The sequence below is a fragment of the Diachasmimorpha longicaudata genome, chromosome 13, assembly GCF_034640455.1.
Source record: "Diachasmimorpha longicaudata isolate KC_UGA_2023 chromosome 13, iyDiaLong2, whole genome shotgun sequence".
NCBI lineage: Eukaryota > Metazoa > Arthropoda > Insecta > Hymenoptera > Braconidae > Diachasmimorpha > Diachasmimorpha longicaudata.
The window spans coordinates 2,389,508-2,403,932 of record NC_087237.1 but is presented as its reverse complement, the minus strand read 5'-3'; the positions used below and the strand labels follow the sequence as shown (position 1 = coordinate 2,403,932).

Genomic DNA, 14,425 nt, shown 5'->3' with positions numbered 1-14,425 from the left:
GAAAAAAAATATGTCAATCGTTTGGGCTGACAAATAATCGTCAATTATCTCCTCGTCGAATGAAAATCAACGATTTCATTCGTTCGAATAACAATAATCAATTTATTTATATTTTCTGTGGAGTACCTCGTAAGCTGATTTTCTCAGGCTTGTTCACACACTGAATCACCACAAGTGAAACTCAATAATACTTGAGCGAGCATGTGCAGTTGAGCGAATTTTCAATCCCCCTCGCTTATTTTGTCTTCTTCATACACTTTTAACCAAGCAGAGCTTCAATGCGCAATTTATCGTGTATTTATTTAATACACATTCAACACCCAGATAAATATTTTCCCTGAATGTAATAAAATTCATCAGAAAGAACTGTTTTTAAACAGTTCATCAGAAAAATTGTTTTTATTCCAGTAAATAATTGTTTGATTGCATAAAATAATTTCGCGAATATTAATAAATATTTTCTGCTTAATAAGAGTACTTCATTGATGTGAAATAGTGTTTTATGGGTCTATCTTGATAGAAGATTAATTTTAAATGGATTCATTATTTGCTGAAAATCGCGAAACTATTCAGTACTATGAAATTACATTTTTTAATAATTTTATTTCATTCAGACTAATTTATCTGCGTGCACGCACTGCTTTCATCACCAATCCAAATCATTAAATCTAACGAAAATGATCATTAATTTGCTTCAAACATGTAGAATCGACAATTAAATTAAAAAAAAAACTAATCGTCGAAGTTCATTGATAAAATCATTCAATATTCTCGGGATCAATTGAACAAAATGGCGCCCGCTGCGTGGTTTAGGGTAGTACTGGGTTTCGAAATCATCAATCAATATTATAAACAAGTAAAATTAGAAAATCCGAAAATCGGACGATCACACAGGTTCCATTCGGACGCAAAAAAAAATAATAATGACAACAAATTGACAAATTGTTATCCGAAGATTCTGCTTTATTCGCAATTACGATAAATAATTGCTTAGTAGTGTGACCCGATTCATGAGCTTTTTTTACTCAGTAGAAGTTAATTCTCCTAAAGCTTAAATCACGAAGTAAAAGGGCATTTCAACTTTAGGAGGAACTTATTGAATTTTACTTTTAAAAAAAAAAGTCAGGCTCTCGAGAGTACCGTGTCCTTATTTCATCACCTTTTATTGAATTTTTTTTTATCAACATTTTTTTTTTCTCCGTAACAAACTGATAAGATATTGCGTAAACGTTGGAAGAGCCACGAGCGTAGATACAATATTGTGTTGCAGCATGTGTCGCCCTTTATTGAAAAACGAGAGGCATGGAAAAATATTTATTGAACCCGAAATTGAAATATCGATTAATAATAACATTTTTTAAATTTGTGAAGGATCCCCTTTTTCATGGCCTGACGGCAATTTTACGGGTTATATTTTTTTGTGCAAGTTGTTAATTGAGGTACTGGAATAATGCAGTAATGGAGTAAGAATTTATTGTGATTCATTCGCAGGAAAAATTCATTTGAATTTTTTAATTTCAAATAAAATATAAAAATATTTTTTAACCGAGAAAAAAAATCTCTGAATACAGAATAATAACTCGCATGACTTTTAAATACCCTTGACAATTTATGTTCTTTAAAAATGACTATGAAATTAAAATTAAAATGTCGTTTATCAAAAGTTTACTAAGTCATAAAAATTCGATCCAATCACTCCCTGATAATTCAATTCTTCAAAAATCAGTAAAAAATGAATCACAAAAACAATTCAATAATATTCCTCTGCAATTAATCCTTAAATAAAATAAACACTTGATAGTAGATCCGGAAAAAGTGGGTACCTTCAGGTAAGACTAATTCGTATAAGTATTCTGCTACCCGGACCCTGTCGTAGGGGACAAAGAAACGAGAGGGTGGCAATGCAACCACTGGTGGTAATGAGCCGAACGAGATCATCGCTTGTACAAACTGCGGTCCCAATCCCTGTACACACACAGCGACCAATGGATGTGCTGCTGAGGTATGCCAATACCACAATTGTACTGAGAAAATATTTACTCCTTGTGTTGTAGAAAATTTTTCAATTTACAGAGGAAAAAAAAAATACTTTTCAAAAACAGAGAAATGTTCTTCTCATAATAAATCCTAAGGGTTCGATTTTATTGAGGCAATGCTATCCAGGGGTGTATATGTTCGTCTGAATATTTTTCATAATTAAAAAGAAAATAAATTTTCAAGTTAGATATCTGAAGTTCAATTTTATTTCCTCTGTAATTGATATTTCGCACGGAAACTGTTGATTAAAAATTAAAAATATGTTTGTAAAAAATCCCATCGACTGCTATTCCATTCAAAACTCCAATAGACCTTCCCCCCCCCCAGCCCCACCCCCACCCCCTTTCCAGGCTTGATTCCTCGTGTTAGAAAATATAATTTCTGCTCATTCAACTAATAAATTTTCTTCTCAGTATCAAATGTAAAAGTCCTTAGTTGTCTCTCTGTAGTAACTCAGCATGAATGTATTGTGATGGTATGTATGATTTCCGCGTGTCTAACCCCACATCTGCATGATATTCTATGTATCGATATAAATATTGAAATATGGAAATTAATTCAGCGCTGTCTGATTTTCCGAGACTTCCCTCTACCGTTTAATTTTCGCATATAAATAATCCAGGAGTCTTCCCAAATTATGACTATACCCTTAAAAACAATGGCTTAATGATATTTTTTCCAAATGAGAAGAAAAGTTCGGGAAATTCTCCGGAAAAAAAAATATTCAAAATCATTCAAAAACACTTTGATTTTTTTTTCAACCGATTTAACGAACCCCAGTAAAATCGATTGAAATCGATTGCATTAACAAATCACGATGTCACTCGATGGTGAATTTCCGATCTCCCCGGATTATCCCCCGATGTTTCTACCAAACAAACAAGAACCGGGGTTAAATGCTAATCAGAAGTACAAAATTTCAATCCTATCTGCCCTCAACCCTCCAGCCAATTTGCAAATTGGCGCCGCTGCGGATGGAAAATTTCCATACAAACCCTATTGCCAAGGCAGGAGGGGATGACTTTGAAAATAATTCCCTTTGAAAGTGCTTCCCAATTGAATGGAGTCCATGCAGATGGGCGGACAGGGTCCATCCATCCGCTCAATTATCAAAAGCATCATTAACGTAACAGTAGTAAGAGCATAAATTCAAAGAGACAGAATCCCTCCCGACAAATTTCCCATAAAATTGTTTGCTCTAGCCAGCTTCAGTCCAATTAAAATTAACCCTAAACAAATTCATATAAAAATCGATGTTATGTGTGTAGTGCATGCGTGAGACGACCCTATAATGACCCTGAGTAGTGCTGCTTTGTGCAGGTACGGAAGAAAGAGCCACCCCATCCGATACGAGTTGCTAAAACCATAGACGTCATCGCAAGGGTTTTATTTCCCATCGCATACTCCGTATTCCTGGTGTTCTTCTTCTACCACTACAAGGGAGTCTCGTAGAGGCGAGATGATCATCATGGAGATGTACGAGACACCAATGAAGCGAGTGATGATCGAGGAATGGAAAATTGGAAATGAACAAACAGCTCGGAACACATCAAGATCGGATTACACGAGAGGGATTAACAGCTGTGTTACACGTGCGTCATTGTATAATATATCGATCTCCCAAAAGCATGATTGAGTGACCGTTACACTTGATTTTAAAAAAAAATCCCTGTAGCCTAGGAATTTAAACGAATTGAACATTTGAAATGTGTGTAGGGTTAACATTTACGATGGAATTTATGATGTCTGTGACGATCTCAATGTTGAACTTTTGAATAAACTTCTGTAAAAATATTTTTATCGGATTTTTACGGAGGCATTTGGAGTATTGCGTTGTCGGGAATAGAAGGAATTTAGTGCTGGTGAAATTTCACATTTTACGGAGAGATATGGCGGAGATTTTTATTGAAAAAATTCCGGAATGAATTGTTATAGACGAAATATTGTGGAATTGGCTACATTTAATTACTTATTTATTTATTTATTGCATAAAAACTCATGGAACCCACTGAATTGTTACAGTAAAAAGATTCCAAGAGGATAAATAAAATTGCAATTTAGTTTTAAAAAAATTAATCTTGATTGATGACATTTAGGGATTTAATAAATTATTTTTTAGATATATATTTTTAAAATATTAGATATTTTCATCAGCTTGTTTTTTAAAAGAGGAATTTGAAATTATTTCTGTATTTTTCTCTCCTTTAATGTCACCAGCAATAACTTGTAGTATTTGGAACAATATTACAAAATCTATCGCTTGAAGTGGGATAATAAATATTGTTAACCCACTTTCATTCCCTAAATCGTACGACAAAAATTTTTTTACAGAATATATGCTTGAAAATAGTTGCGATCAATGCTCGCCCTCAAATTTGTAAATGATTAACAGACGATAGAGTTTAATATCGTAAGGAATATGAAAGTAAACATGTTGGTGCTCTCTGGGATGCCGATAGATATCGTATGAATAGAAGCGAGAAAATTATCAATAAATTATTATCACAATGAAAATAATGTGAAAAACACCACATGACTCTTCATCCAATTGGAGATATAAACCGATAAATATCTCCCCCGATTTACTATTTTTTTAACAAATTACTCAGTTTAAAAAGTGAGTGCACTTGAAGGATTATCTCATAGTTCGACATATGAAATTTAAATAGACCATTTTGTTTAATTTCAAATCCTCCCCGAAGACCATTAATAACTAGAAAATCGAAAATTTTTATTAGACAAAATTGTGAGTAAGTATAAATGGAAATGAAAAAAAGTTGAATTGAAATAAATAATCACTGCGTACCACGAACACTTCAGATCCTGTCTGAAACTGACTGCCAAAAAAAAATGAAAAATGATTTTAAAAAATGGAAAAAAAAAAATCAGTAGATGAGGCGCACTTTTTTTACGTATTGTAAACAAAAACAAATCGTGTAGAGAAATATTTGTTCACTTGTACGAGGTGTTTGTTGTTTCGAGCACATCGACACTCGACATGAGTGCACACCGAGGGTAGGGGGGGGGGGGATCTTCTTTCTGGTGGTGAATTGTGAAGAAGACCCCCTCGAGGCACGGTGAAATCGAGTGGAGTACTCTTTTGCTTTGTGATAAATTGTGGAATTGTGGGGAGTGATGGGATAAGTGCGATCTATCGGTTTTTGATACCCCATGGGGAGGGTAATCACAGAGTGGTTGACTCAATCTCATACAAAGTGGATTCAATCGCCGATATCAACTGCCCAAACGGTGTGATTTTCATCAGTCAGCGTTCATTTTACAGACGAAAAAAATATCGTTAAAATTAAAAAAAAAAACAGTTGATAATTTATCACTCCCTCGTTGTTGAATTATTGACGATTGAAAACGTCCATATTTTTTTCTGAATCATATTTCATTGGATTCAATTATCTCTGATGCTTCGTAATTAATTATTAATTAAAAAAAAATGAAATCTGATGCTGAATAAGAATCGAGTCCCTCCCCCTCCCCTGAACAAATCACAATTACCTCATCATCCCCCAGGCTCATCGAATTACTCCGTATAAAAAAATAAATAAATAAACGTCTAATCGCCGACAAAAATAATGTATAAAATTTTCCCCTAACGTTTCAATGAACAAAAAAGTCAACGCAATTTCTCCCACGAAGATATTCCATCTAGAGGCGTACGAATCGTCCCAGCATTGGAAAAAAAAAAATCCCGTAAACCCCGACAAAAAAATCGCAAAGCGATGTGAAAAATTTTTTTACACTCAATGCGTCCATTTGGAATTTCTCTCGATATTTTTTTAACCCCCTTCCCCCAACCCCTCTAATTCCCACCCTCTTCCCCTCCCCGACAATGAAAAAAAAATATCGAGTAAGAGATTCACCTGTAAATTATTCATTCTAGATTGATAATTTCTCATCAATTAATTAAACTAATGAGCTAAGGATATACGACCGAGTTTTATTGGAGTAAAATAGGTTAAAGTTAATTCGAAAATTGAGAAAAAAAATATTTCCTTTTGCAATGATATTAAAAACTCTAGTCACCTGGCACCAATTACAGTAATAAGCACGTCATCAGAGCGCCAAAAATCCCATTTATAATAATTAAAATCATAAATTAAATTAAATGAAAAAAAAAAAATTGATAACTAAAAGTCACTGTTGCAATTGACACAACGAATACGTAAATGAAGAAAAAAAAAATAAATGCCATAGAAGAAACTCAAATCATCAAAAATTCACTGTCGATTGAATATCGAATAGAGAATAAATGAAGGTTAAAATTCAAAGGAGAGAATCAATTTTTTTTTAAAGCAAAAATGGAAACGGAGTGAAAATAATTGTACGGAGTAATGGCTACACACTTTGTATACCTCATGCGCTGTCAAGTGAGTCATCCCTAGATCGATATAAATTACTAAGCTACGCTATAATTATACAAAGTCATATATTTATTATCTAAAAAAAAAAAAAGATTTAACGCTCCACGGACCAAAGATAGACACGAGTAACTCATTAAAGAATGAAAGACGATGCGATATTAACCAGAAACCAGAAATAAACAATTATTATTATTTAATTACCAATCGTTATTAGCTGCACATCTTACTGTGGCCATTTTGTTAAATTCTCGATGAAAATCTTGAACGTTGAATCATTGAAGAATGGACTTAAAAATATCCGAATAATTAATTAATTAAAGGGAAAGAAACGTGAGAATTGAAATGCCATAGCTTTTTCCAACAATTATTGCATAGGGTAAGAGAATTTCAATGAAATTATATATAATGTCGATAAATCTCACGTAATAATCGTTCAGAAATCTCATCGTTTCGTTTGTTACCTCTGCTATGCAGTTGATTGTTACAATGACAATGTGATAAGGCACACTTTTTTTTAATTTAATTATTACTCTTGATATTATTATTTATTTATACTATTTTCCAATCGTCTGATCATTGAAACTCGGATCGACATTCAGGACTCAATGATATAACAAGACAGCTACACGGTTGTAAATTACCGGTAAGATTTTTTACAATTTTCAGTTTCGAGAATATTTAAGAAAATTTCCAAAATTTCTGATCACTTTTTTTTATTTTAAAAAAATGAACGATGAAAGGAAAGCAATTTCTGAGGGAATTTCGTCTTATCCTTCACTCACAGAACTTTATATTCCAATTTAGCATTCATCCTCAATATTATGAGAGCTTTAGCAATTAATATTTTACCAAAATTCCAATATTTTAGGTGATAATTACATTAAAATACTGTTTTTGTTCTGCACATTTAAATTGAGAAAAATTATATATTGTTTCAATATTTCTGACTAAATATTTTGAAAATGATGTATTTATCATTGCAACTTAACTTTAATCCAATCAATTATAAAACGCTTGGTAAAGCATATAGTATATCTCGTACAAAAATACTATTTTTTTGTCTCAACTTTAATAAATAATAAATATTTCAATAGAAAAATAATTTTTTTAATAGAACACCACTTATCCAAATTATCTGAAAATGACTTGAAATTACAAATAAAAAATCGTGGAGTTGTCGACAACGAATTAATTGTTATGAAATTCTCCTAGGTATTAAAAATAATAATTCAATGACCTTAATAATGCCGAAAATATTCCCTGCGGGCTAACATGACCCTAAATGAAGATAATTAATCCTCATTGTATCACCCCATCAACAATCTATCAATAATTTAATTCATTGATTACCCAAATTCACGGAGAATCGATGAAAAAAATCACCCGAGACCGAGTTTTCAACGATGACCACTGGAAACAAGTATTTCTAACAGTTCAATAAACTATCGTTTACCATAAATAGCCCTCATTAAGCCTGTGATGAAAAGTATTGAAAATGATATGAATAAACAATCCCAGAAATGGTAAATGATAAAATGTTAAATCGTAGGAATCATAGAGGCTAAGAAAGAGAGAAAGTGTCATTGTTCTGAAAATTATTAGCATTATTTCGGTGGTTCATTAAAATCCACCCCGTGCGTTGTTCCTCCAAACAAAACATTCTCAAATTCCATTTCAATTGTTCAAACTTAATTATTGAATTATTGAAAGCGAATGCTAATTGATGAGTGAGAATTAATTATTGGGAGAAAAATTGAGGGGAAATCGCCCTCATCTTCTCGAAAACGGTTCTATAATTAATTTTTCTTCTCATTTCCTCCAAAGATCGGACTCAACTGAGATTGCAAAACATTTAATCAACTTAAGTTATTTATTTACATTCAAATGCGTAAATAATAAAAAATTCTAATTTTCAATAATTCGCTGTATTTTTAAAAAAGTTGTGTCGCAAAATTTTGAGGATGAAATGATAAAAAAAAATATTTAACGCTCTTAAACAAATCGAGTGCGATTTTTCCGATAAATCTCCCCTCATGCGAGTCATAATCACTAAATTGCTAAATATCTGTACACACTGATCCAGCCAATTCTAGTCTTGTTATTTTTCTACCTTTTCACAGCTTTGGCAAGAGAAATAAAGTGGAAAAAAAAAAATGAATTGATAATGAAAAATAGTCAAACTGCATTGCCATCAGTAGTTTCGTCAGCGTCCGCTAATTGCAATTGAAACTTTCGCCAACGATAAAGCAAAATAAAATTCCGGTAATTACCGGAAATTATTTATCAATATCCTGATAGAAAATCCATTGCAATCAGCGAACAGCTTAATATTCGACTCGCCTACGTGTATACATATGTAAATATACGAATGAAAAAAAAAAAATTATATATATGAGAAAGACTCATCGAGCCTTATAAAAGAATAATTAATCATAGGGCAGCAATCAATATTACAAGCGTACGAGAAATAACAAATTTTACAATATATCATTGTTATTTACTTAGTTTTTATTCTCGTTATTTAGCTATCAGGTGTATTAATTAATTCTCGACTCCCAAATCAAATTAATCTCACCGTTTATTTGAATTAATTTGCCGGACCCATGTCCAACAGAGTATTGATAAGGTTCCCCAATCAGAACCGCCAATTTCTTGAATTGAGTGTCGATCAACTATGATTATTTTCAAAATTGGATTTACAAAGTATTTTTTTTTATAAATAAATGTAAGAGTTGTTAAAGAAGTCCGAGAATTAATTTATACAGCTGGTATTAATTGATGCCTCATTACGAGCAAATATAATACATTATGTATAATTCTGTGAAAAGAATCTGCACCTTCCTGAATGCCCAAATGAATTTATTTGAATAAAAACTGAATTTAAAATCATGACGATGGTGTTTACATTTTCTAAAAGTCCTGATCTAATTATTAGAAGTGGTTCGACATCAAAAAAAAATTTTTTCTAAACAAATAAATAAATAAATGAATTCTATCCATAAGCTCGTTGTATACGATAACAAAAACTAAGAAATGAATTCGATTTTTTTAACTGAATTCCCGGTAGGTCCCATTCTGACAAACCGACGATATCGACGGAGGAACTTCCGTTGCTCCTTCAGGATTGTTAAATAGGGGAAGAGACAGGATGCGGCATAAAGAATCAGATAAGGGTTCGTGAATATTGATAACACAAATTCGTCATGAAAGTTTTTTTTGAGATATTTATCATCAAAATTGTGCACGTAATTTTGAAAAAAAAAATCTATTTTATAAAAATCGTAAATCGTGCTGCCCTCTTGTGCTTAAGCACTAAACCATTAGTCTTTTGACTTTATCATCTACATTTAGTATTTCAGTAAAGTGAAAACATAAATAAAAAAAATATTGTAAAAGTAAAGCCCTCAATTTCAAGGTTAATCTTAATGATGAACGAATAAATTTCTTTTCTAATATTTTCACAACTAACCATGTAAAAACTCTCTAAATACTCCAATTCGGTTAATGAGTGAGGTTATGTTATCCCGGAGAACAACAAAAACTCATAATTAATTAAATGTATACCAGAAATGATTTGTTTACGATTTCTAAAAAATCCTTGGAAAATATATTCGCTCCCCTCAAAATTCCTGAAAAATCACCAATGGCCTAGGCATTTTGGCTCCTTGCCCCCAGGAACTTCTGAGGAACTATCAGAGAGCTCTGAGAATGTCCGGTGGAGGGCTTTGTTCTTCGGAACCGACGAATTCGCCCTGGAGAGTCTGAAACGACTGCACCGAGAATAGTAAGTAATCCTTGAGAGCCCCTCTTCCCCACAAATTAAAAAATTAATTAGAAATTGAATCAGCAGGTCAAAGAGGCTGCTGACACGGCTGGAGGCGGTGACCGCTTACGAGGGTCGGGAGAACCCGGTTATAAAATATGCCCAGGATCACGGAATCAAAGTGCACAAGTGGCCGATAGAAAATTCCATTGGTGACTTTGACATTGGACTTGTCGTATCCTTTGGGCATCTCATACCCTCCAAGATTATCAAATTATTTCCACTGCAAGTATTACATTTGAGGGGTACCAATATGAGGGTGGGTGGGACAATTTGTAAACCAATTTTGACTAATTAAGAAAACCATATGAATTTTTCTAAATAGAAAAAAGTTTTTTTAACAAAAAAATTATTGACTTTTATAACAGAAAAAAATTAGCAATTTTGTTCTGCTCTGTACTGAAATCCCCTCACTGATTTGTTATCATCAACTAGTCTAAAACGTTCTCTTCCAGATCGAGTCGATTTTTTTCGCTCCAAATTTTCCCCAAAATATTCTTAAAAGGATGATTGTAAAATAATTCGCTGAAATCCTCAACTTGGATTTTTTTACTTCCAGAGGAATGATCAATGTTCACGCGAGCTTGCTACCGAGATGGAGGGGGGCGGCACCAATAATTTATGCCCTGATGAATGGAGATAGCGTGACCGGAGTCACTATCATGAAGATAGCGCCAAAAAAGTAAATTTCGAAAAATAAATGTGCTTGTAAAATATGGATAAATCATAACTATTCCTCCCCATTTCCAGATTTGATATTGGAGAAATACTAGAGCAGAGGGAAGTGAAAATTCACGATCATGAGACCCAGACAGAACTGCATAAGAGACTAGCCACCGCTGGTGGTGATTTATTAATAGAAACGTTTGAAAAATTGCCACATGTTGTTGCCTCTGGACGAGCTCAGTCAAGTGAAAATGTTTCGTATGGTACGAGTATTTTAATTGTTGCAATTTAAAAATAATAATGAATGGAAATTTGCTCTTTGGTGGCCGCATAAATAACTCGACGATAGGTTGATTGCTACTTCCTTTAATTTCTCATGCTCTCCTTCTCATTTTCCAGCTCCCAAAATAGGAAAGAATATTTCAATCGTGAAATGGGAGGAAATGACAGCGAGACAAGTTTACAATCTGCAAAGAGCCCTCACAGGAATATTCCCTCTGAAAACGTCATTTCAGGGAAAAACCCTCAAGATTTTCGGAGTAAAAATATCTAGTAATACTCCAAGAGATGTTAGCGACCGCAAATCCAATCCTGGTTTGTGATCTGTTCATTTTGCATTACTTTCCTATTCCATATTTTCTGCCATCACAATTCTTTTCAAAAGATTTTCTTGACAACTTATATTCGTACATTTATTCCCACTAATTTGTCAAGTTTAGTGCTCTTGCAATTGCATGCAATTGAATTAATTCAATGAATTACATTTAAACAATTAACGGTTCTCCAAAAATTCCACGCTTTCAAGGCCATTCATGCCAAGAGTTGTTTCCGGGAATGATTTTTCATTGAATTTATTATGGTAGAAAATGTCAATGGAGTCATAAGAGTCAGTAAAATTGCAATTGATATTTCAGGAACGATCTTCTATGATAGGCAAAGTCGGTTACTGATGGTGCAGTGTAAAAACGACAGTTGGGTAACGGTCGCGGAGATTTCGATGCCTGGCAAACGAAAAATGTCTGCCAAGGACTTCAACAATGGTTTCATGAATAATAAACGTAATAATGAGGTATTTTTTGGAGTAGAGCAAGACTTGGACGTGGATAACTCCGTTGTAGAAGTTAAAAATTGAATAAAACTGAGTACTGACAAAATTGTTCGTTCAATTGAAGTGTATGGCGAATAAACTTGTTTCAGTATTCAATAAATGAATAATTATGCAGGTAAAATCACGAATAAAGATTTATAGTTTTTCATGACTCACCGGCGTTGGCCGAAAACAACTGCTTTCGTTTTCGCCTTTTTTACGCTTCAGCGCCACATTTATCCTTGGGTGTCCACCAGGTCGATGATTCTGTCACGTAGTTGTTGTCTAGATCTCACTTGACACATCACTGTTCACTAATCACTGATCACTGAAAAAATTTTGCTTATTATTTATTTATTCATTTCTTTTGTTCATATTTTGTAATCTAAGAATTTATAAAAATTGTCGTTTATTGTTTAAACAAATGAAAAAAGGACTCCATGAGAATTGGGATGAATATTCTGTGGAATCAGATTTTTACTGATTTTCAAAGGGAAAAATTGATGGTTAAAATTTTTGTCATTATTCCAGTAAATGCGAAAAATGCTCAAAATATTTATCATTTATTATTATATGCATAATTATTATTAATCACGAGATCATTAATAATTAATTATTAATGCCACACTGTTCAATTAATTGTTGCCATATCCCGTAATTGTTCTCTACAAAATTTGCTAAGCCTTACATCACAACAAACGCTTTCCGAGAAAATTCTCTGAATCGTTTGTTATTCTCCCAACACCAAATCCCATGTCGGGCTATGGAGCTCATTACTTGAAGAATATCGACTTTTCGTTGAAGTATTTGTTCATTTTGATTATTTATCACATTATTTAATCGACTCACCTGCTATCCTGGCGTGCAAAAGCCCCACAAAAATTCATGATTCGAAGAATATCATAAATTCTGTTTTGTGTTGTCCCTGCGAATAAACCACGTATAAAAAACATTCTAGTGGCCAAAAACTTTTGAAAATTTGGTTTCTGTCATGTGAATAACACTGCAAGTGACTTTACCCAATGCTGGGGACTTTGAAACCCTCGAAATGTCTCTGAAGCGGTCGGTATAAGCGAGAGTCTGTCGCTTGTGTCCAACGGCGTCCGGTAGTGAGTGAAAACTGCCGACTCAACATGGCGGCGCACCGGGCGCCGAATTAATGGCGCTGGTGTCGCTCGTGGTGTGCTGTGGTTGCTGAATATCAAAGAAATATAATTTGTATAAACAAATTTAAACTATTTACATACGAAATATATGTGTAATTAAGTTTTCCACAATTATTATTGGTAAGTAAAGACGACAGTTATTTCTGACAATTCTTCATCTCATACCTGAAATTCCCTGAAATGAGAATGAACTTTGGGACCTAACCTGAAAGGGTTTGATTGTTTGTCAAACAACTTGGTGTCCACAATGAAAAAATACATTATGATAATAAGGGAAAGAAGAGAGAATTAATCAATTTTTAACAAATAAATTTATTAAATATTCCAATTGATAGATAGAACAGGTATTTTTAGCAATAGTTTCTAATAAAATGTCGTATCAAGATTTATAAGTTATGATACTTGATCATATTGGATAACAGAGATCTTTATTAGTCAATAAATCGTAGAGACTGCGTTTTTCAACAAAATCATAGGACATCTGTTTTTATTTCCAGACGGAAATCCTTCAAATTCTTGATAATGCCAAAATATTACTGCGACTACTGTGACACCTACCTGACCCATGACTCCCCGAGTGTCCGAAAGACTCACTGTCAGGGTCGCAAGCACAAGGATAACGTCAAGTACTTCTACCAGAAGTGGATGGAGGAGCAGGCCCAGCACTTGATTGACGCCACGACAGCAGCGTTCAAGGCTGGCAAGATAGCGTCAAATCCATTTGCAGCAAACAAAGGTGCAGCTATTCCGCCCCCACCGAGTCTGGGCCCTAGGCCTGGCGTACCACCCCAGCCACCAATGGGAATGATGCCACCCCCGGGGATGCATCCTGGCGGTCCCATGCCACCAGGAGGGCCCATGATGATGGGCCCCCATGGGCCTATGCCAGCCATGATGGGCATGCGACCACCTATGATGGGACCCATGGGGCCGATGATGGGTCCTATGGGGCCCATGGGACCCATGAGACCACCTATGAATGGACCACCACCTCCAATGACTGCTCCACCACCGATGAAGAAGTAATTAGAGTCTAAGAGCCATTAATTTACGATTTTCTTTGCGAGGATTCTGTGAATGATTCTGATTTGTATGTGACTGTGTAAATAAATTGATGATTTTTATTAGAAGCTGCATTTGGGCATTGTTCACCCATGTTTTATTGATATTATTGACGATAGGAATTGCTTCACTTATAGTACTGGACATGATAAACACGGGCTAATGATCGCCCCTGATGAGATCAGTCTTAGACCCTACGGAGCGATAG

The 14,425-nt window shown here is 34.1% G+C and overlaps 3 protein-coding genes and 1 long non-coding RNA gene across 21 annotated transcripts in view; 3 read left to right on the top strand and 1 right to left on the bottom strand.

Moving 5' to 3' along the window:
* Phcl-1 (pH-sensitive chloride channel 1) overlaps positions 1–9,305 on the top strand; it is a 77,680-nt gene extending 68,375 nt beyond the window's left edge. For 7 of the 17 annotated variants that reach the window (XM_064132381.1, XM_064132377.1, XM_064132386.1 and 4 more), the window contains 2 exons: positions 1,877–2,002; positions 3,343–9,305. In XM_064132381.1, the coding sequence (XP_063988451.1) occupies positions 1,877–2,002; positions 3,343–3,489 (273 nt within the window). In that variant the 3' untranslated portion in view covers positions 3,490–9,305. The remainder of the gene's footprint in view (positions 1–1,876; positions 2,003–3,342) is intronic. The other 10 variants (XM_064132383.1, XM_064132380.1, XM_064132388.1 and 7 more) reach the window with 3 other exon arrangements.
* LOC135168344 (uncharacterized) overlaps positions 1–12,919 on the bottom strand; it is a 58,352-nt gene extending 45,433 nt beyond the window's left edge. For both annotated transcript variants that reach the window (XR_010300028.1, XR_010300029.1), the window contains exons 1-2: positions 12,839–12,919; positions 12,167–12,317 (exon numbers count right to left, since the gene is read on the bottom strand). This is a non-coding gene — a long non-coding RNA (uncharacterized LOC135168344). The remainder of the gene's footprint in view (positions 1–12,166; positions 12,318–12,838) is intronic.
* Positions 9,724–12,511, top strand: LOC135168334 (methionyl-tRNA formyltransferase, mitochondrial). The gene is made up of 6 exons (XM_064132396.1): positions 9,724–10,197; positions 10,261–10,461; positions 10,796–10,918; positions 10,987–11,165; positions 11,302–11,496; positions 11,817–12,511. The coding sequence occupies exons 1-6, from the start codon at positions 9,983–9,985 to the stop codon at positions 12,032–12,034; spliced, it is 1,131 nt and encodes a 376-aa protein (XP_063988466.1). The 5' UTR covers positions 9,724–9,982; the 3' UTR covers positions 12,035–12,511.
* Positions 12,920–13,116: 197 nt separating the features above from the next.
* On the top strand, positions 13,117–14,285 carry Snrnp-u1-c (small ribonucleoprotein particle U1 subunit C). The gene is made up of 2 exons (XM_064132410.1): positions 13,117–13,275; positions 13,653–14,285. Exon 2 carries the CDS (start codon positions 13,678–13,680, stop codon positions 14,179–14,181), a length of 504 nt encoding a protein of 167 aa, XP_063988480.1. The 5' UTR covers positions 13,117–13,275; positions 13,653–13,677; the 3' UTR covers positions 14,182–14,285.
* The last annotated feature ends 140 nt before the right edge of the window (positions 14,286–14,425 follow it).